At 44.6% G+C, this 20,184-nt stretch overlaps 1 protein-coding gene across 1 annotated transcript in view; it reads right to left on the bottom strand.

Annotated features, from left to right (window-relative positions):
• Window positions 1–20,184, bottom strand: part of COL4A1 (collagen type IV alpha 1 chain) — a 326,895-nt gene that overhangs the window by 66,087 nt on the left and 240,624 nt on the right. The window contains exons 39-44 of the mRNA XM_084808054.1: window positions 19,112–19,238; window positions 18,947–19,027; window positions 16,173–16,271; window positions 14,694–14,744; window positions 9,269–9,454; window positions 8,007–8,140 (exon numbers count right to left, since the gene is read on the bottom strand). Coding sequence (XP_084664180.1) covers window positions 8,007–8,140; window positions 9,269–9,454; window positions 14,694–14,744; window positions 16,173–16,271; window positions 18,947–19,027; window positions 19,112–19,238 — 678 coding nt within the window. The remainder of the gene's footprint in view (window positions 1–8,006; window positions 8,141–9,268; window positions 9,455–14,693; window positions 14,745–16,172; window positions 16,272–18,946; window positions 19,028–19,111; window positions 19,239–20,184) is intronic.

The raw sequence follows: 20,184 nt of genomic DNA, 5'->3' as shown, positions 1-20,184 counted from the left end.
GGGTGACTTTTCCTTGTCGCCAATGTTGTTTAACATCTATATGAAGCTGCTGGGAACAGTCATTAGGGGATTCGGAGCTAAATGTCATTAGTATGCTGATGACATGCAGCTCTATCTCCCCATGACATCTGAATCAGGGGAGGCTGTGCAAGTCCTGAATCAGTGCCTAGACTCTGTAATGGGCTGGATGGGAGCCAATAAACTGAAACTGAATCCTGGCAAGATGGAAGCCCTGTGGGCGAGTGGTTTCCAGGTCTGGGAGATAGGTCCATTGCCTGTTCTGAATGGTGTTGTACTCCCTCTGAAAGATCAGGTTCGTAGTCTGGGGGGTGCTCCTAGATCCATCATTGTTGCTGGAGGCTCTAGTGGCCGCGGAAGTTTGGAGTGCCTTTTACCAGCTTTGGCTGGTTTGCCAACTATGGCCTCTCCTGGACAGAGATAGCTTGACCACTGTGGTACAGGCATTAGTAAGACTGGATTACTACAATGTGCTCTATGTGGGGCTGCCCTTAAGGCTGGTCTGGAAGCTGGAGCTAGTGCAGAAGGTAGCAGCTCAGTTGTTGTCGGAGCTGCCCCTATTCAGTGTGCAACTCCTTTGCTGAGGGAACTGCACTGGCTGCCTATTTGCTACCGGGCCAGGCTTACGGTATTAGTGCTAATGTACAAAGCCCTAAACAACTTGGGATCAGGATACCTGAGAGAGTGCCTTCTTTAACAACCTGCCTGGTCACTGAGGTCATCAGAGGGCATGTTCCTGGTGGTTCCACATGGACCTGTGGCCTGGTTGGAGTCCACCAGGAAAAGAGCCTTCAGTGTGGTGGCCCCCTTCCTGTGGAGGTCCCTGCGTTTGGAGCTCAGGCAGGCACTAATGTTGTGTTCTTTCCAGCACCTCCTGAAGACATGGTTATTTCGAGAGGCCTTCCTTGTGTGACCAGCCGTGGTTTATTAAGTTCGACTTTATTGGAATTTGTCTTTTAAAAAAATGTTTTAACTGTTTTAACCTGGTGTTTTATTCTTTTACCTTTGTTGTTCACCACTCTGAAATCTTGTGATGTGGAGTGGTATATAAATATTGTAAATAAAATAAACAAATATATAAATTTGTTAGCGGTTTTTTTTTCAGGTCTTACTTGCAATGTGCTCTTCTGTCAGAAAACACTTTACTTATGTGTCATCTCATTCATGTTCTATATATGTATCATTACAGCCCTTTGAAGAAAGCTTAATATTAAAGGAAGAGGCCAAAACGCATTGGGCTTTTCATCAATAAAATCATTTACAGCATCCTGAGACTATTCTCTTCCCTTGTGTTCATCTTGGATGCTCACCTGCCATGCACCTAGGTTTTTTTTCACACAACATTTCAGTCCTCACAAATATTCATAGTTTTGAAATTCCACGCACAGTAGCAGCACTAACTAAGGAAGAGTGATAGTCTTGCCCCAGCAAAATACTAATTCAATACATACTAACAACTAGCATGACACAGATAGTCTACCTATTAAATAGGATTAAACCAGGGGTCCCCAACCTTTTCGGGCCAAGGGACCCATTTAGAATTTTGAGGAAGTGTTCTGGGTGCTCTGATATAATGGTTTCCTTGGCTTTCCCATTTACAAAATGGCTCCCACTTACACAACTGACCAGCCATAAGGCAAACTGCTGAGCCTAAAAGAAGAGCAACTTGCCCAACTTGTACAAGGCAGGGTTGGGGTCCAGGTTGCAAAACACAAACCCACGCTTTTGAAACCACAATTTTCAACATCCATTTCACAAAAGAAAAGACAAACTGATGATGCTCAGGGACAAGTAACTTGGCCAGTAAACTAAGCACAAGGCAGAGGTAGCCTGTGAGCCTCAAATCACATATTTGCCCCTACAAAGCACAGCTACCCATTTCATAGAAGGCAAACTGGCGATGCTCAGAGAAACACATACAAATAAAACAGACACACACACACACACACACACAAGCAAAACACACTCCATACCAGACATGTGCAAAACCCAGGCAACATACAAAACAAACACACAAAAACAGGCAACACTCACACAGCACAGGCAAACCCCCCCCCCCATTGCTCCCCCACCCCTAAGCTTTCCTTTTTTAAAATGAGCAATGGGGCATGTTTCAAAATTAATCACTGGCTGCTACCACCCACCATTTTTATTTTCTAAGAATGCCTCTGTTGCCCACATGAGGGGGCGGGGGATCTTCACAACAACGGAATGAGAAGTGAAATGAGAAGGAGTACTATCCAGATTTTCATAGAATTGGCTTTGGTCCATCAGGGACACACAAAGCAAGAAAAGCCAAGAGTACTGTACCATTAAAATCCACTTTTCACGGGTCAGACAGTGCTTCAAAGGAACATACTTCTGGGTTGGGGGGGGGGAGTAGAACAGAATGTCATCAACATCTTCCACTAGAAGGCTTATGGTGGTTCTCACCTGTCTACTTTTTACTTGTCCCACGCTTCTGGATCATTTGCTGGTCTCTCTCTGTTTATCACCTCCTAGAGATCATCCTTGGACAATCACATTTCTAGCTTGAATTCTCATAGGTGATAGTTCCTACCATTCAACTTGGCTAGAGAAAATCTGAGATCTGAGCTATAGCCATGAGATCGGGGTGGGGGGATCCTCATGACAACAGAATGAGAAGCACATTGGAGTATTATCTGAATTTTCATGGAATCAGCTCTGGTCCATCAGGGACATACAAAGTAAGGAAAGCTGAGTGTACCATACCTTAAAAATCCGCTTTTCATGGATCACACAGCGCTTGAAAGCAACATACTTCCGGGTTGGGTGGGAGGAACAGAACTGAACACCATCAACCCGGCAGCTGTTGCTCAACCAATGAGAGAGGCTTGCTTCCCACCCCTGTCCAGCCCCCCTCCTCACCCAGCTACCATGTTATTATCACCAACAGCATCTCAAGGTTCCCCATGAGAGCACCCCACCAGTGCAATTTTGCCCCATTCCAGCCAACAGTCAGGCTCCCATGCCCTTTCTCCTTTTCCAGGGAGTAAATACAGGGATTTAGCCACTTCACCCCTTGATAGTCTGCAGCCTGTGTTGCCCAGTCTTACAACCCCAGTTGCACACTTCCAGGGAGTAAATACAGCGATTTAGCTACTTCACCCTTTCTCAGTCTGCAGCCTCTGTTGCCTGCTTTCTCACCACTGAGAATCTGCAGCATCTTTTTCCCAGTGAGAAAATTGGAGCCATGCTGTTTCAAGTACTAGCTATCTAGTGAGAGGAGGTGGCCAGGAATGGGAGCCTGAAGCCCCAATGTACTGATACGGCGATACAGTGAAAACTAAAGAATGCCGGAGGGGGACGAGAGGAGGCATCAGCGGAGGCAGCAGCTGCTGCAGCAGCAGCGCTAGCAGAGGGAGGTAACGCTCGCCAGCCCTTTTCCTCTGTGCAGAGAAGCAGTGAAGTAACACAAGCTTCAGAGAAATGCATAATCACAACTCCCAATGGGGACAGGCTGGGAAATGGAGGCTAGTTACTCCCACTGGCAAAAAGGAAGTACAGAGTGATTCCGAAGGCACAAAAGAGTGCTCTAGCACACTGGAAAGGCAGGCTAGTTACTCTAGTTACCTAGGTTACTGAGGGCATGGCCAGGTGAAAGACACACTCCTAAGAATGTCTGATCATACTGAATTTAAAGTGGAGGGATGGGCACACAGGAGCTGAACTGCAGGAAAGCCGAACTAAAGCAAAACAATGGAATAAAAGTACTCTGCAAAAATGCGACTTCCCCACAGGTAAACCCCGGGGCAGCTGCAGACTGGCCACAATGTCGTGTGCCACAAAGGACCTCCAAATGGTCCCAATCCGCAGCAAATTACCCATGAAGACAGGGCCATTTTGTTTGTTTGTTTGTTTTCTGCTCTGTACTCACATTGCTGGACTGGTGTGAATGCACACCCTCTGTGAGGAATGCGTTCTGGTTGGGATTGTTGTTGTTCAGTCGTGTCCGACTCTTCGTGACCCCATGGACCATAGCACGCCAGGCCTTCCTGTCCTGCGCTCCCTCCCAGAGCGTGCTGAAGTCCATATTCATTGCATCAGTGATGCTATCTAGCCATCTCATCCTCTGCCGTCCCCTTCTCCTTTTGCCTTCAGTCTTTCCCAGCATCAGGGTCTTTTCCAGGGAGTTTTCTCTTCGCATTAGGTGGCCAAAATATTGGAGCTTCAGCTTCAGAATCTGTCCTTCCAATGAGCACTCAGGGTTGATTTCCTTTAGGATTGACTGATTTGACCTCCTTGCAGTCCAGGGGACTCGTAAGAGTCTTCTCCAGCACCACAATTCAAAAGCATCAGTTCTTCGGCGCTCAGCCTTCCTTATATTCCAGCTCTCACAGCCATACATTACTACTGGGAAAACCATAGCTTTGATTAGACAGACCTTTGTTGGCAAGGAGATGTCTCTGCTTCTTACTATGCTATCTAGGTTTGCCATAGCTTTCCTCCCAAGGAGCAAGCGTCTTTTAATTTCATGGGTACAGTCACCGTCTGTGGTGATCTTGGAGCCCAAGAAAATAAAATCGTCACCGCTTCCATTTCTTCCCCTTCCATATGCCAGGAAGTGATGGGGCCAGATGCCATGATCTTCGTTTTTTTAATGTTGAGTTTCAAACCAGCTTTTGCACTCTCCTCTTTCACGCTCAACAAGAGGCTCTTTAGATCCTCTTCACTTTCTGCCATTAGGGTGGTATCGTCTGCGTATCTGAGGTTGTTGCTAATTCTCCCAGCAATCTTAATTCCGACGTGTGATTCATCCAACCCGGTGTTTCTAATGATGTACTGTGCATATAAGTTAAATAAGCAGGGCGACAATATGCAGCCTTGTCATACTCCTTTCCCAATTTTGAACCAATCGGTTGTTCCATGTCCGGTTCTTACTGTTGCTTCTTGACCCTCGTACAGGTTTCTCAGGAGATAGGTAAGGTGGTCTGGTACCCCCATCTCTTTCAGAATTTGCCAGTTTGTTGTGATCCACACAATCAAAGGCTTTAGCGTAGTCAATGAAGCAGAAATAGACGTTTTTCTGGAATTCGCTTGTTTTCTCCATGATGCAGTGAAAGTTGGCGATTTGATCTCTAGTTCCCCTGCCTCCTCGAAACCCAGCTTGTACTTCCAGTAGTTCTCGGTTCGCATACTGCTGAAGCCTATCTTGTAGGATTTTGAGCATCACCTTGCTGGCAAGTGAAATGAGCGCAATTGTACGGTAGTTTGAACACTCTTTGGCATTGCTCTTCTTTGGAATTGGAATGTAAACTGACCTTTTCCAGTCTTGTGGCCACTGTTGAGTGTTCCAAATTTGTTGGCATATTGAGTGCAGCACTTTAACAGCATCATCTTTTAGGATTTTAAATAGCTCAGCTGGAATACTGTCATCTCCGTCAGCTTTGTTGTTACTAATGCTTCCTAAGGCCCACTTGACTTCACTCTCTAGGATGTCCGGCTCAAGTTCAGTGACCACACTATCATGGCTATCAGGGACATTCAGATCTTTCCTGTATAGTTCTTCTGTGTCTTCTTGCCACCTCTTCTTAATCTCATCTGCTTCTGTTAGGTCCCTGCCTTCTTTGTCCTTTATCATGCCCGTCTTTGCACAAAATGTTCCCTTGAGATCTCCGATTTTCTTGAAGAGATCTCTAGTCTTTCCCATTCTGTTGTTTTCCTCGATTTCTTTGCATTGTTCATTTAAGAAGGCCTTCTTGTCTCTCCTTGCTATTCTCTGGAACTCTGCATTCAGTTGGATATATCTTCCCCTTTCTCCCTTTCTTTTCGCTTCCCTTCTTTCCTCAGCCATTTGTAAAGCCTCATCGGACAGCCACTTGGCTTTCTTGCATTTCTTTTTCTTTGGGATGGATTGAGTTGCTGCCTCCTGAACAATGTTACGGACCTCCATCCGTAGTTCCTCAGGCACTCTGTCTATCAGGTCTAATCCCTGAAATCTATTCCTCACCTCCACTGTATATTTATAAGGGATATGATTTAGGTCACACCTGCATGGTTTAGTGGTTTTCCTTACGTACTTCAATTTAAGCTGGAATTTTGCAAGAAGCAGCTCATGATCTGAGCCACAGTCAGCTCCAGGTTTTGTTTTTACTGACTGTATGGAGCTTCTCCATCTTTGGCTGCAAAGTACATAATCAATCTGGTTTCGATATTGACCATCTGGTGACGTCCATGTGTAGAGTCGCCCCTTGTGCTGTTGGAAAAGAGTGTTTGCTATGATCAGCGTGTTCTCTTGGCAAAACTCGATTAGCCTTTGTCCTGCTTCATTTTGTACACCAAGGCCATGCTTGCCTGTTATCCCGGTGATTTCTTGACTTCCTACTTTAGCATTCCAATCCCCTATGATGAAGAGGACATCTTTTTTGGGTGTTAGTTCTAGAAGGTGTTGTAGGTCTTCATAGAACCGATCAACCTCAGCTTCTTCGGCATCAGCGGTTGGGGCATAGACTTGAATTACTGTGATGTTGAATGGTTTGCCTTGGATTCATACTGAGATCATTCTGTCGTTTTTGAGATTGTACCCCAGTACTGCTTTTCCCACCCTTTTGTTGACTATGAGTGCTACTCCATTTCTTCTAAGGGATTCTTGCCTACAGTAGTAGATATGATGGCCACCTGAATTAAATTCGCCCATGCTTGTCCATTTTAGTTCGCTGATTCCCAAGATGTCGATGTTCAATCTTGCCATCTCATGTTTGACCACCTCCAGCTTACCTTGATTCATTGACCTTACATTCCAGGTTCCTAAACAATATTGTTCTTTACAGCACCGGACTTTCTTTTCACCACCAGACACATCCACAGCTGAGTGTCCTTTCGGCTTTGGCCCAGCCGCTTCACTCTTTCTGGCGCTACTTGGAAGTTCCCTCTGCTCTTCCCCAGTGGTATAATGGACACCTTCTGACCTGAGGGGCTCATCTTCCGGCGTCATCTCTTTTGGCCTTGTGATACGTTCCATGGGGTTTTCTTGGCAAGGATGCTGGAGGGGGTTGCCATTTCCTTCCCCAGTGGACCACATTTTGTCAGAACTCTCCACCATGACCTGTCCGTCTTGGGTGGCCCTGCACGGCACAGCTCATGGCTTCACTGAGTTACGCAAGCCCCTTCGCCACAATAAGGCCGTGATCCATGAAGGGGCTGGTTGGGATTGCCAAGGGGCAACTTAGTGGTGGCTAGAGCTGGAAGAGGGGAAGTGGCAGCAGCAGATTGACCCTTACATTGCTGGTCCTTGGAGAGGAGGCATGGGGTGCTGCTTGGTTGCACCAAGGAAGAGGCCAGCAGGTCTGACAGTTAGGCTTCATCCTTCTGGTTTAACGTCCTCCTGGTTAGGGAAAGCAGGGCCTGGGCAGTGCTGATCCAGAAGGCGTGCTTGCAGAGCAGAAGCAGAGATTGGAGCAGAGATCGACTGGCACTTGGTGTGCCTGAGACAGAGAGAGAGAGAGAGAGAGAGAGAGAGAGAGAGAGAGAGAGGCCTAATGGCCCAGCTTCCCCCCACGCAGGGAGAGCTTGGAACCCGGTCGAGTTTTGCTGGCGTGCTGCCATGCAGAGGGTAAGGTTAGGATGGGGCTGCCTCCAAGCCTCCCTCATCTGCTGGTAAGCCGGGGGCTGGGCGGTTCCCTCACAGGAAAAAAAACCTTGCAGTGCATGAAGTCATCCCCTCTAGTGCTACCAGGAATGAGGGAGAAGGCAAAGGAGGGGACAAAAGAATCAAAAAGTAAAAGTCTAATTCGTTGAGGCTCCATAGCTCAGCATGGATCCTGTTCAGCCGATGCTAGACAGTGCCAGGTCTTTTGTGAATGCTTTTGTGAAATATATGTACTGTCACGATATGACTCTAAAGACACTGCCCTGAAAAAGGCTATTCTCTATGACCAATAAATCCTTTAAACTGAAAATAATAAACTAATAAGCACTATGTATTTTGCAATGATACTCTCATATGGTAGTTCCTAAAATTAACTCACAGGGATTCCTTGAGATCCCTGGTCACCTTTGAGTCCAGTTCTTCCAGGTGGTCCTGGCCAACCTGGGCTTCCTTTTTCTCCTTTTGCTCCTGATAATCCTGGTACACCTGGAGATCCCTGTGGCCCAGGAAGTCCTAAAATAGAAATGGAAAAATTGTTTATTGGGAATATTTGTTTTAGAAGAAAATAGAGGTGCCTGGACAAAGAATGCCTGGCTATGGCTCATTCTCACCCTCAGCAAAACTAAAGGAATGCTCAGGAGCAATGATAATGCTTCAAATACGAATATGGGCTTTAACGGTCTTGTGGAACCTGGAAGCAGCAGACTGAGATATACTACCACCTTTCAACAGATATGATAACTGCCATTATTTGGGAAACAAAATATACCAAATTTTAGTTAATAAAACCATGACACTTCAGTTTTTGCAATCATAATGCCCAATATCAACAATGTTTCCATTTCAGGAGCTGGCCAGTATCAAAGCCTGAAAAATATTTCACTCCAAAATGGTGTTCTTGTCTGTATTTAACATGAACTGCTTTGAACTGCTGGAAAAGCAATACAGAAGTATTTTAATAAATATAGTATATAAATATTTCCTCAATCTCTGTTACTCATTTAGGGCATAATCCGATTGGGATAGCTGTTTGCCTCTGAAGTCAGAGGTGGCCGACTATCCTATGCAGGGTGGGTGGAGCACGGTGGGGATCTGCACTCTGCCTGCACTGCTTTTGTGGCTAGATGGCCAATTCTGGCTGTCTAGCTGAGGCGTGATGGAGCGGGGGGGGGGGGGAGGCTGCATGGTGCATAGGAAGCCATGCAAGCGGCTTCCACAGTCTCCCCTTCCCCTGGAACACCCCCTCTTTGCCCTCTCTGTGCTCAGTTACCCAGCGTGGAGACAGGTGAGAACTGTGCTGCCTGCAAGGCAGCGTGGGAGGGCAGCTCGGTTCTTTGGAACCAAGAAGTCCCCTGGCCCTTTAGACACTGTCTAGTGGCCACAGGATTGCTCTCTTCTCTGTAGTAAACAAAACATGCTTTCTCTTATTTAGTATAATAGAAATGAAGTTAAGCTTAGTATGACTGATAAACAATTATCAGCCTGCTTTAATAAGGTTCATAATACATATAATGCAATACTTACAAAGAGACTGGGTGATATAGTCAGGCTGATTTGAAAATAAGTATTACAACTGATAGTCATTATACTGTTTGGCAAGTTTGTGTAATATCATTTAAAGTCATCTACCAATACCCTTACCTTGAAGCCCAGGTCGACCTTGCGGTCCCCGATCACCCTTCGGTCCCTCTCCAAGTCTGCCTGGTAATCCGGGAATGCCTGGTTGGCCTGGTGGACCCTGTGGACCAACAAATCCAGATTCTCCCTTTGCACCAGGAATCCCTGGACTTCCTGGGGACCCTGGGAAGCCCACATCTCCTTTTGAACCTAAGATTTAAAATGACCGACTTTGTGGTTAGATAAAATATGACCTGAGTTAAGCAAAATTTGATAGCCATGTTGATCCAGAAGAAGATCAACTGTTATAGAAGATTCTTCCTGGGACTTGGTCACAGTGGTTGTATGTGTACCAGAGCAGAATGTACTACTTAGCTGATGAGTAGTGACCAAGGGTGGTATCTCTGCCATTACCAAAAGGCACTGGGAGGAGGTGGAAGTCTGAGGCTACACGATGTGGACACTACAAGTAAAGAGTGGCTAGTAGCACCCCAGCAGGAGTGCAGCTGATGAATTCAGCAGCCTGTGCTAGGTGCTACTCACCAGGCACATTGCCTACAAATGCAGCCCTCTATCAAGTAATGTCTTCAACTAATGGCAGAGGCCCTCTTTCACCCTGGCTGCCCCTCAGGGTGAATGGTGCATTCTAAGTAGTGCATTCTATCCTGCGCAGGTACTGTTCCAGGAACATTTTCTAGCAACTGAAATAAGGTTTGCATATCTTTACGTTTAGGCACCTTCTCTAACCTTACATTGCAACTCTGTATTTAAAGGTATTTGCTAGTTGTTTAGTTTTACAGGAGCTAATTTAGAAAGGGCACTAGCATGGCGAAGAGGGAGGAAAGGGACAAACATCTCTTCTCTCCTCTCCCCATGTGTAACTGCTAATGCTCCCATAACTTTGCAGGTAAGGTAAGGAAATAGAAGAGGGAAAAGTGTTTTGTCGGGCTTTAGTTCTGCTGTTGTTTTCTTCTCACCTTTGTTACTGGGAGTGCAGAGCATTCCTACACTGGTGGAAGCTGGCCATTGGCATAGCAGGACCCTAAGTTTGCTCCATTAGCCATTTGGATCTGCAATATTTAACCTAGGGGTGTCTCCACGAGCGATTTACTGCAAGTTGGCTGCATTTGAAGGTAGTTAGGGGTACATGATGTTGTGGACATCCCACAGCCATCCTGGAGATTTTTGCAGAAAAAACGTTTTTTCTGAGACTACTTTTAGTCTGATAGTTTTCCTTAATTCGGCTTGTCTGTGCTTCTGTTGCGGTGTGTACCAACCCTCCGCATTTACACTGGCATGATAGCGCTGCTGGGGGGGGGGGGGTGTCTTTCACCTGGCCATGACCTCACTGGGTGTTCCTCAATGTTTCTCTCCCCACCCCCCCGTGTTTCCCTGATGTTTCCGCCATTTTGCAGCTGGTCCTTCAGGAGTTCTGAGCTACTTCATGGTATTTACTTTGCCTTCCCTACCGCTAACCTCTGGCAGCTATTCCTGCAAAAGTATAGGTGTGCTCTGCTCAGCAGCCTCTACCATTAAAAAAAAATCCCTTTAAAAGTACAATGTCGAAATAGTGCATTGCTGCTCCATCGTGAACCTGAAGTAAGCACTCCAGTTTCACCAACCACAGCTGCCTGGTGGGGAGTGGAGCCTAGTTTCAATCTTTAACATTCCTCTTCTTCTGTGCATGTTTACTCATCAGTAAGAAATAAATCTCCCTCCCCTGCAGTGAAAGGGTTAAAGGCTAACTGTAGTAACTTGCTCTAAAGCGCTCTTTCAGTTCTCCAAGTTGTGCTTCTTTGATGTTCTGTAGTTTCTCTGTTATGCAAAATCACTTCTCTGCTTGATCTCAGTAACTATCTTGCCTTCTCATTGCAGGGGGAAGGAGATAGGGAGAAAGAGAGGGGGTGGAAGCAGTGGGCAAAAGGGCACACATGGGGAAAAATGCGGTGGGGAGCAATAACAATAAGGAGAATCCCTTCCAAAATGGGCAAGCTGAAATCTGAATTTGAAGACTTCTTTGTGTACCCAGCCCTCCAAGGCTCCCTGACCCCACCCCAATTTTGCCACATCCCAGCAATCTGCTTCAAATGCAGTCTTCAAATTCAGATTTCAGCTTACCCATTTTGGGAGAGATTCTCATCATCATCATCCTCAGTTCCTCTTTTTTTTCCTCAGAACTCCTCTGGGAGATGTTGGCTGCAATTCTAAACACACTTACAGGGGAGGAAGCCCCACTGAACCCAGTGGGGTTTACTTCTGAGTACAGATGCATAGGATTGCAATGTTCCCCATTTCTAGCTCCCCCACCCCACCCCACCCCACCCCAATTTTGCCACATCCCAGCAATCTGCTGCGGAGTTACTGTTCCCCACCCCATGTTCCCCATGTGTGCACTTTTGCCTACTGCTTCCACGTCAAGCAGAGAAGTGATTTTACATAACAGAGAAACTCCAGAACATCAAAGAAGCACAACTTCGCAATTGTGATTTAAGAGAGCAATGGAGAGGGAAAAGAGCACTTTAGGGCAAATTACTGCAGTTAGCGTTTAGCCCCTTCACTGCAGGGGAGTGAGATTTCTTACTTCTGAGTAAACATGCATAGAAGGGGGGGATGTTAAAGATTGAAAGCAGGCGACCTAAAGTGATTTGAGTGATTGAGTGTCCCCACTAATGCAGTAATGTGAGGGGTTACATTTAGTCCTGTCGCTACTGTACTATTGCAGTTTTGGAGGGTACATAAATTTTAAAAAATGCATGGGGGACAGTCAGACATAGGTTGGAGATGGTGGGGGTGCTAACACACACACTGGCCAGAGAAAGCAGAAGCGGTAACAAGGTGAGAGTGGGTGGGAGGGAACAGGTTCTCTAAATGATGTCAGGGACGAGACTCCGCCCAGTAGCCACCCCAACAATTTGCAGTGAACTGTATCTGACCTGTGCAGAGTCCCAGGCTAGCTTTGGGATAATCCAGATTTTCGACCCCTCCATGTCCCCAGATGGAGCTGATTCGACTCCAGTAAAAAACACGACAAAGTGGAGAGCGAACTAAACCCATTGCCGTGGAGATTCCCCCCTAGTCATAGCATGGTTACCTTGCTCTCTCCTGCTACTTGCTTGTGGTACATTATAATCTAGGTGAAATGGGATACGCCATGAAAAGGGGGGGTACACACCTTCAAATCCGTTTTAATCTTACAATTCTAGTATCAAATTTAGCCAGATTTGAATGATATGCATTGTTTGCAAAAAGGAGAAGGTAAGAAAAGGATTAGTTGAAATTTAGGCTAATACATGAAAATTACATGCTGAAAACTTGTTATGGAATGCAGGATGTCACTAGAAGCATCAGGGTTAATTATCCATCTACCCAGTTAACTATTTAGGAAGATGAGTTATTAAGAAACAGATCAAATGATAAAATTATAGCAAAATCCTATGGAAATTATGTTCCATGGGAAATTTCTTTTTAATTTCTGCTGTTCTGTTTTAATTGACGTTTTTAATAATGTTTTAGTGACTAGCTGTTTCACTCAGGGTTTTATCTGCCCTTTGCTTCTCTGATATTATTACTGTTATATTGTTTTATTGGTTAGGCATTTTATGGAAAGATGGGTTACAATGGTTTATTAAAAAAAAAAAATCAGGCACTAGTTCCAGCTAGATTGGCTCACAGCAACAAGTGGTGCAGCTAGGGAATTTTAGACAAAGGACTTAATGGTCTTAGGCAGGGGGGGGGGTGTTGTTCAGGTGGTCATTTGTATTACTTCAGTTGTGAAGCACACAACTAAAATTTATCTTTTCTCCCCCCCCCACCGCCCAGCACCTTTCCATACTTTACAATTGCTTCAACATTCCTGATCCGTTAGATAAAAAGCAAAAACAACTGTTTGCCAACCCTGATTAAAAAAAAATATTCTGAGCATCTGCAGTTTCACATCATAGCACCATCAGGACTACAGACTTGTAATGGAGTTTGTTTCTGCGCTCCTGATTTTGTCATGCCCTGACTGGAGAAGTCCTCCTCAGAGGAGGAGCTAGAGGCCCCAGAAGCCCAGGGTACTCCAGACCAGGGACTGCCACCAGACCCACAGGAGCCTGAACCCTCAGGGGAAGTGGCTGCAGGGCCATCCCTGTCAGGAGAGAGGGACTCTGCCTCTGAGGCAAAGCGACCCCCTGATCCCCAGGAGTGTGGTCGCCTGAAGCAACAGGCAAGCAGGGCCCCTGTGCAAAGGAGTGCTCGCCTCCAGAAGAGGTCTCCTCAGGAGAAAGGGACTCCTCAGGAGTAGGCTCTGGAAAGGGAGCTCTGATTGCTACAGCTGAGCTCTGGGTGGGGTCTGGCTGGCTTTGGGCTTAAAAGCCTTCACTGGAAACCCAGCCAGCATTGGAACAACTTGGTCCATCTAGTCTGTGCTGTGTACCTTGCCTCCTGAACTGTGCCCTGTTCCTGATGCTCTGTTTCCTTACTTCTTGGACAGCTCAATGACCCTGCTTCTGGACCGTGTAACATACCTGACTGTTTTACTGTGTTTGACCTCTTGCTTGTGATCTTCACTACTCCTGCTGCTGCCTGATCCTTGTTGCTTGACTGACTGCTGGTGTTCTGACCTCTGCCTGGATTCTGACCACTCCTGCCTTAGCCTAAGCCTCCTTGGACTGAAACCTGTGTGCCTGACCATTTGCTTGCCAACTTGACTACTCTATTGCCTTGCTCCCTGTATGTGCTTGCAAACAGCCAAGACTTGCTCTAGAGCAGGACAGATTCCTATTTACTTGGGAATAAGCACCATTTTGTTGGAGAAAAAAATTAGACGTTTTAAAGTAAAAATAATAAAATGAGCCTCTATAACCACCTTGCTGTCCCTGACTAGAAAATATTTTAAAAAGAAGAAAGGAGGATGTTGTGGTGAACAAGGTCAGCCCTGGCATGTTCATGCTGGCCCAGGTGCTGACATTCTCTGGGTGGTCATTTGGGGGGCCCTAGATTGTGGCCCCAAGGTCCAGCCATAGCTGCCCCACTGGCAGTGACGTGCCTATACATGTGAAACAGCCAAAATATAGTATAAAAAAGAAAATCATGAAATAAACACAAAGTCCTGGTGCTTCCAAGTATAAATATTACAGAGTGATCAACTGGAATTGGCCTCTTCCACAAAATACTCAGTTTTCTGGGCATCATGGGATAGCTGAAATAGCTAAGGCTTTGCAGTCCTGTTCTTGCAGAAGCTATTTGTGCCCCAGCTTTCCTGGAGAACGTTTTGCTTATTAAAATTACCGTCAAGCAATAACTTTGAGCATGTTAATTATTCTACCAAAGTGTGCTTGCTCTATGAAGCTATTCTCAGTTTTAAGATGACACATCAACCTAATTGGGATACCCATATTTCATTTTTTCACATTATTGGTTCTACATTCAGCATTATTCACTTTGCATTTAATGTTCTTTATTTTACCTCTTTCTCCCTTTTCACCTGGAAGTCCAGGAAGTCCTCTACCTGGAATACCTGCAAGATGAAAATAATGACACTGAGAAAATGCAGAAATATTTAAATGTATTTGGTAAGTTAAACTGTATGGTTATTAAAGCCCTATCAAGCTCCTGAGGATGGTTTCACATATTAGAAATAAACCTTTCTACCTTCTTCCTATGTAGTCTCACTTCTCTCTTCCTTCAAATCCCTCCTTAAAACTTCTGTTAAATGTAGATTCAGGATTCATAGATATTAGTAACATAACAGGTATATTATATACAGCTACCTGGCAGGGCTCTTAATATAGGCCTGTACCAGGATTTCGCCTAGGCTAAGGGAAGAGACGGAAGGGGGTGTCCGAAGGCTAGGTTGTACTTAAAAATCATTGCAGTGGGCACTAGGGTGCCAAGAGGCCTGCAGTCCAACTCTGTCTAGTCAGGAAGGGTACGAGGTATGGTTAAATGTGCAGGAGGCATGCATGTCGGAAGCTTGCTTGAGTCCGGTTAGTGCTGCACAAATCATTGTCCCATTGTAATCCTCTTATTACAATTACCAGATTTAGAAAGCCATGGGAACTTCCTACAACAGCATAAATTTAAATTGGCAACATGTGAAGAAAACAGCGTTGCTACTAAGATTATAGCATATCAGAGCAAACTTGAAAATATTACATAGGCAGCTGCATAGCAAGTCAAATTATTTGTCCATCTATCTCAGTATTGTCTACTCTGACTGGCAGCAACTCTCCAGGTTCTCAGGCAGAAGTTTTCCACATCACTTGCTACCTGATCACTGCACTTGATTGGTCTGGTCAAAAATTATTGGGCAGTTGATCTGTTATGATCAAAATGTTGGCTTTTTAAAAGAATTAGTATATATGAGGTTATCTGTTAATTCATAGTCAATAATTTGAGCTGTTCTGTGAACTGCAGATTTCATGATCTAAATGTAAATTTTGCCAAGGTCAGAATATTTTGGATTTTAAAAAATAGCAGCCACAAAATCTGCTGCAGAATTCAGTGCTGTGGAATCTGTCATATTCCTATATGATCCATCCCCAGCTGTCTGTCCCCCAAAGTAGGAGAGCTACTTTAAGCCATGTGCATGAGCCCCATGTGCATATAGGGTAATTTGGTTTGACCATTAATAGTTTGCATGTGCAGTTCACATAAAATGCAATGTGCACAATCCAGGGAAAGTTAAGCATGCTTAAATTTCTCTGGAGTCCATCCAGAATATCCTGTGCTGACTTATCTAGGGAACTGCCTATTGATTTTTCTGTATATCCCCTCCCCTTCTCATGATATTGACAGGGCCAACCTTCATGTATATATTAAAATGTTAACATTTTTTTAAAACTTAACAAATCTGTTGTGACCCCAGCTGATTAAAGTATATAATCAGGCAATTATTGTAGTAAATAACTTATACACCAGAAGAAAAATAAAGTAAAGGCCTTACCTGGGTCACCCTTTGTACCAGGTGTGCCTGGGATTCCATCATAACCTGGTTCACCCTTTTCTCCAGGAGCACCTTGTGGACCCATGGAACCAGGGTCACCTGCAAATGATGAATATTTACATCTTTTATGTTTCAGCATTTGTATCCCTCTTTCTCTTGGTAGAACATTAAGAAATGCATAAAATGGCATTTATGCTTCAGGAGTCTACTTCTGTGTTCACTGATATTACTTTCCAATGGCAGAAATCCATAGACTCTTTTGCAACTACCTCTAAGATACACCCCAGGTATATAATGAACAAATAAGTTCTTTTAATTTCTGTATTAATCCTGTAAAAATTCAGGATTTTACAGATAATGGAAATCAACCCAGAGTTCCACTCACAATGTTTCTAATTAATAAGAACTAGTTGTATCCTGTCATATAAGTATCCCATCACTAGATGGGATACTAGCACAAATCTAGGCTTGTGATGTTATGTTGGATACAGAGTTGCCCTTTAGCATTGGAGAAAGCAGTGGGAAGCAATCATGGCTGGTTCCCCCTTGCCCCTCCAGTGACCTCCCACCTCCCACACAGTTCCAGAGGGTACCCTAACCCTTTAGAGTAGCTTTTCAGGGGGAACAGAGGAAAGGGGAAAATGGCAAAAACTGTCTCCCCACTTCTCCAGTGAGAATGTCTTACGAGCAGAGGTCCACTCATGAAAACTCTGGATCCAAGCAAGTTTATTTATATTTCTTACAACTAAAAAGAACACACACAAAAACAGCCATCTAGCACAATCTATAACATAATGGCTTAGACCTTGGCATTTAACGAAGAGTGAAAATATAAATTACAGAAGAACTTTATTTATAGTGCAACTGCATGGTCCCTAGAGAATGTCTCAGGGGCCATAGGAATTTGTGGATCTGTTTCTCCATGGGCAGACATGGGTCTACCACTGTTGCTCCACAATCAATATTCTGATGGCAAAGATGGGGAAGTTTTGGTTCCACAGGCTTCAAAGCCCTCTTGTTCTCCAACATGCTCCCAGAACAGAGCTGGCATAATTTATTTCCCTCCCATTTGGAGCAATTGGAGGGAAAAGGCAAAAGGAATATTAAAATGGCCCCCAAAGGCTAAAAACAAAGGAATAACACAACCCTCTCATCTTCTGCTTGCAAGGCATAGGATGCGACCGTTCACCTGCTATGGATTCTCCCTCCCCTGCCCTGTTGCATTGTGCCACCCAAGTATTTATTAGCTGCTTTTAGGACAAATGCCCTCCAAAGGCAGTTTACATTAAAGAGTTAAAATAAAACTACACATCAAAATAATATAAAAACATTTGAAAAATTATTACAAAAACAGTAACCAAATTAGTCTGCTATAGCAAAAATAATGCTGTAGCACCTTAGAGAAACAGGTTTACTGTAGAAAACCCTTTTGTGGGACAGAGCTCATTTTGTTAAATGCATGACATGGTCTCGAAAGCTGGTAGGTACAGATGGAATTAAAAACGATTTTACACAGTGGGTGTGTTCGCATGACACACCAACTCATTGTGCGGGACAAGCTGCACAGCGTGTGGTTTGTGTACCTTACAAATGATTGGGGTTGACGTGGGTTGTTTCCCCCCTCCTTCCCCCTTGGTCCTCCAGCCAGCTCCAACTAGCATTCTGCCCTGTCTACCACCAAGTCCCTTGTCACCATTCCGATTGTGATCCCAATCATGGACAGAGCCCTTTTTAAAATTCTTTTTTTTATAATTTTTTTTTGCCTTTTCCTAGCCCTGTGGAACATGCACAGATGCCTCTGCACCTTGCCCTTTGCAAGACATATGACATAATTTGCTCCCTGGCTGAAGTGCCAGTGGATCTTTGCTGCACGTGAGCTAGGGAAGCCTTGCATGCTGTGAAGCCAAGTCAGCTGAGTCCCATTCACTCCCCAACTGGAGGCAGCGCAGGTGAAGCCCAGCCAGCTTAGTCTCCATTGCTCCTATACAGAGTAGTGAAGGGGCCTTGGCCAGCTTGCTTTGCACAGAACTTCCTGGACTAGGAAAGCCTATGTGCAGCAAAGCAGTAGTGCAAGGGAATTCCCGCTGTACAAGGGAATTCCTCTCCCCACCTTTCCTTTATGGCGGGGCTGGGACTTGCACTGCCGACGGCACCGGGCCCATGAAATTGGTACAAACCTCTGCAGGCCAGATTACACCTGCAGGCCGGAGGTTCTGCACCCATGCTGTAACTCGGTATGTGTCTTCTTGTGCATCTTGTGTTGTGAATTGGCTGTAGGAATCGACAGTTACTTTATAAATGACCTAGTATGCTGAAGCTGATGTAACATTTTGTAGTCATGGAATACTTTTAAGAAGCAAATATGTAAAGAGGCCCCAAATGGTAATTGTTACAATACTATGTCATCATCCTATATCATATCACAAAAGTAAGGCTACAATGGCCTTATAAAAACTTGCATATCATCTGCTTAGTTAGAATCGGATTGCTATCTTGCCCTGTGTTTACAGCACTTAAAAATGATAAAATCAACTCCCAGTATGGGCTAATATGGGTCCAAATTTGTAACATATAAAAGCACAAGGGAAACAAAGAAGCAAGAGTTCTACAAGCTGGTTTACAAAACCTGCCCTTTACTTGTCAAATTACTGTTTTTGTTTTTGAATTTTAAAAACCCATATAGTTCAGTTTAGCGAGTGCAAAATATTGAGCCATTATATTCCTTTTTTAAGAGTAAAAGAGCATTTCTGATATTTAAAAAATCGTTTCTCTACCTGTTTGTCCCTTTAAGCCTGGAAAACCACTCAGACCTGGAAATCCTTTTTCACCTTTTTCACCTGGGATTCCTGGAACACCTTTTTTTTTAAAAAAGCAAAGGATTTAGTTTTATTGCCTGAGTACCCAACACACAATACTAGAGGAGGGTTTGGATCACTCACCTGGAGAGCCTGGAAGACCTGATTGCCCTTTGACACCTGGGGAACCAGGGATACCAGCAATTCCTAGAGCACCCTTTTCACCTTGTCCTCCAGGTATGCCTGGGCTGCCTGTCCTTCCTGGTTCTCCCTGTGGGATAGAATAGCTAATGGTATGTTCTCCAAATGCATCCTAAAATCATTATAGTCTTTGTCCCAACCAACTACATGATTACACTTAAGACCCAGCTACACCAGTGCAATTGCATGTAAAGGTAGCCTGTCATCTGCTTCTCCTCCACTGCAAACCACTCTTGGGAGGGATTGATTTATACACTGGAGAAAATGGAGGTAGGGGTCAGGGATGCTTAGTCCTTTCCTGCACCCACTGTTTTTCTCTGGAGACTTCCTCCCAAGCTGCTTTTGCCCCTGCTGGGGTTCCTTAATCCATCTTTAACCTTGAACTACTCAGGGAAGAAAGCTGTCAGGGAACCTTTCAAAGGGAATTCATCAGGAGGGGAAAGAGTTAAGCGTCTTCCCCCCCCCCCCCCCCGCTATTTCTCCACAGCAAATCACTCACTCTCAAGGCAGTTTTGAAGCAGAGAACGCCCCACTGTAATATGTAGTTTGCCCTTAGGTACCACTAATTTCAGTGGGATTATGCTGGAAACAGGAATTGGGGAGCCAGGAGATCTAAAGATCAAGGAGCTAACAGAACAGTAGGTCCAATGAGGGAGATAAGAGTTATGAGAGAGGGTTCAAATAGGGCCTAGAACAGAGTAGGCTGGAGAAGCAATGAGGGAAATCACTGTATGTAACAAAAAGATGAAGTTGAAATGGATGCTCAAAAGTGCCCAATATATTTTGGAAAAACAATTTCTTCTTCAGGAGCAATCAATAAAGAACACTTGCAAACAAGTTTATGAAAATTCACACGTTATAACAAAATCCTGAAAATAGAATACATATAAAAACTAATTAAAAAAACCCAAATGTACTGTTGATCTAAAGAGCCTCTTGTTGAGGGTGAAAGAGGAGAGTGCAAAAGCTGGTTTGAAACTCAACATTAAAAAAAACTAAGATCATGGCATCTGGCC

Source organism: Heloderma suspectum, chromosome 1 (genome assembly GCF_057233095.1).
Source record: "Heloderma suspectum isolate Gila_16-S chromosome 1, 16-S_ref, whole genome shotgun sequence".
Taxonomy (NCBI): Eukaryota; Metazoa; Chordata; class Lepidosauria; order Squamata; family Helodermatidae; genus Heloderma; species Heloderma suspectum.
Note: the sequence above shows the minus strand (reverse complement) of the source record. Positions and strands in the feature narration are given on the sequence as shown.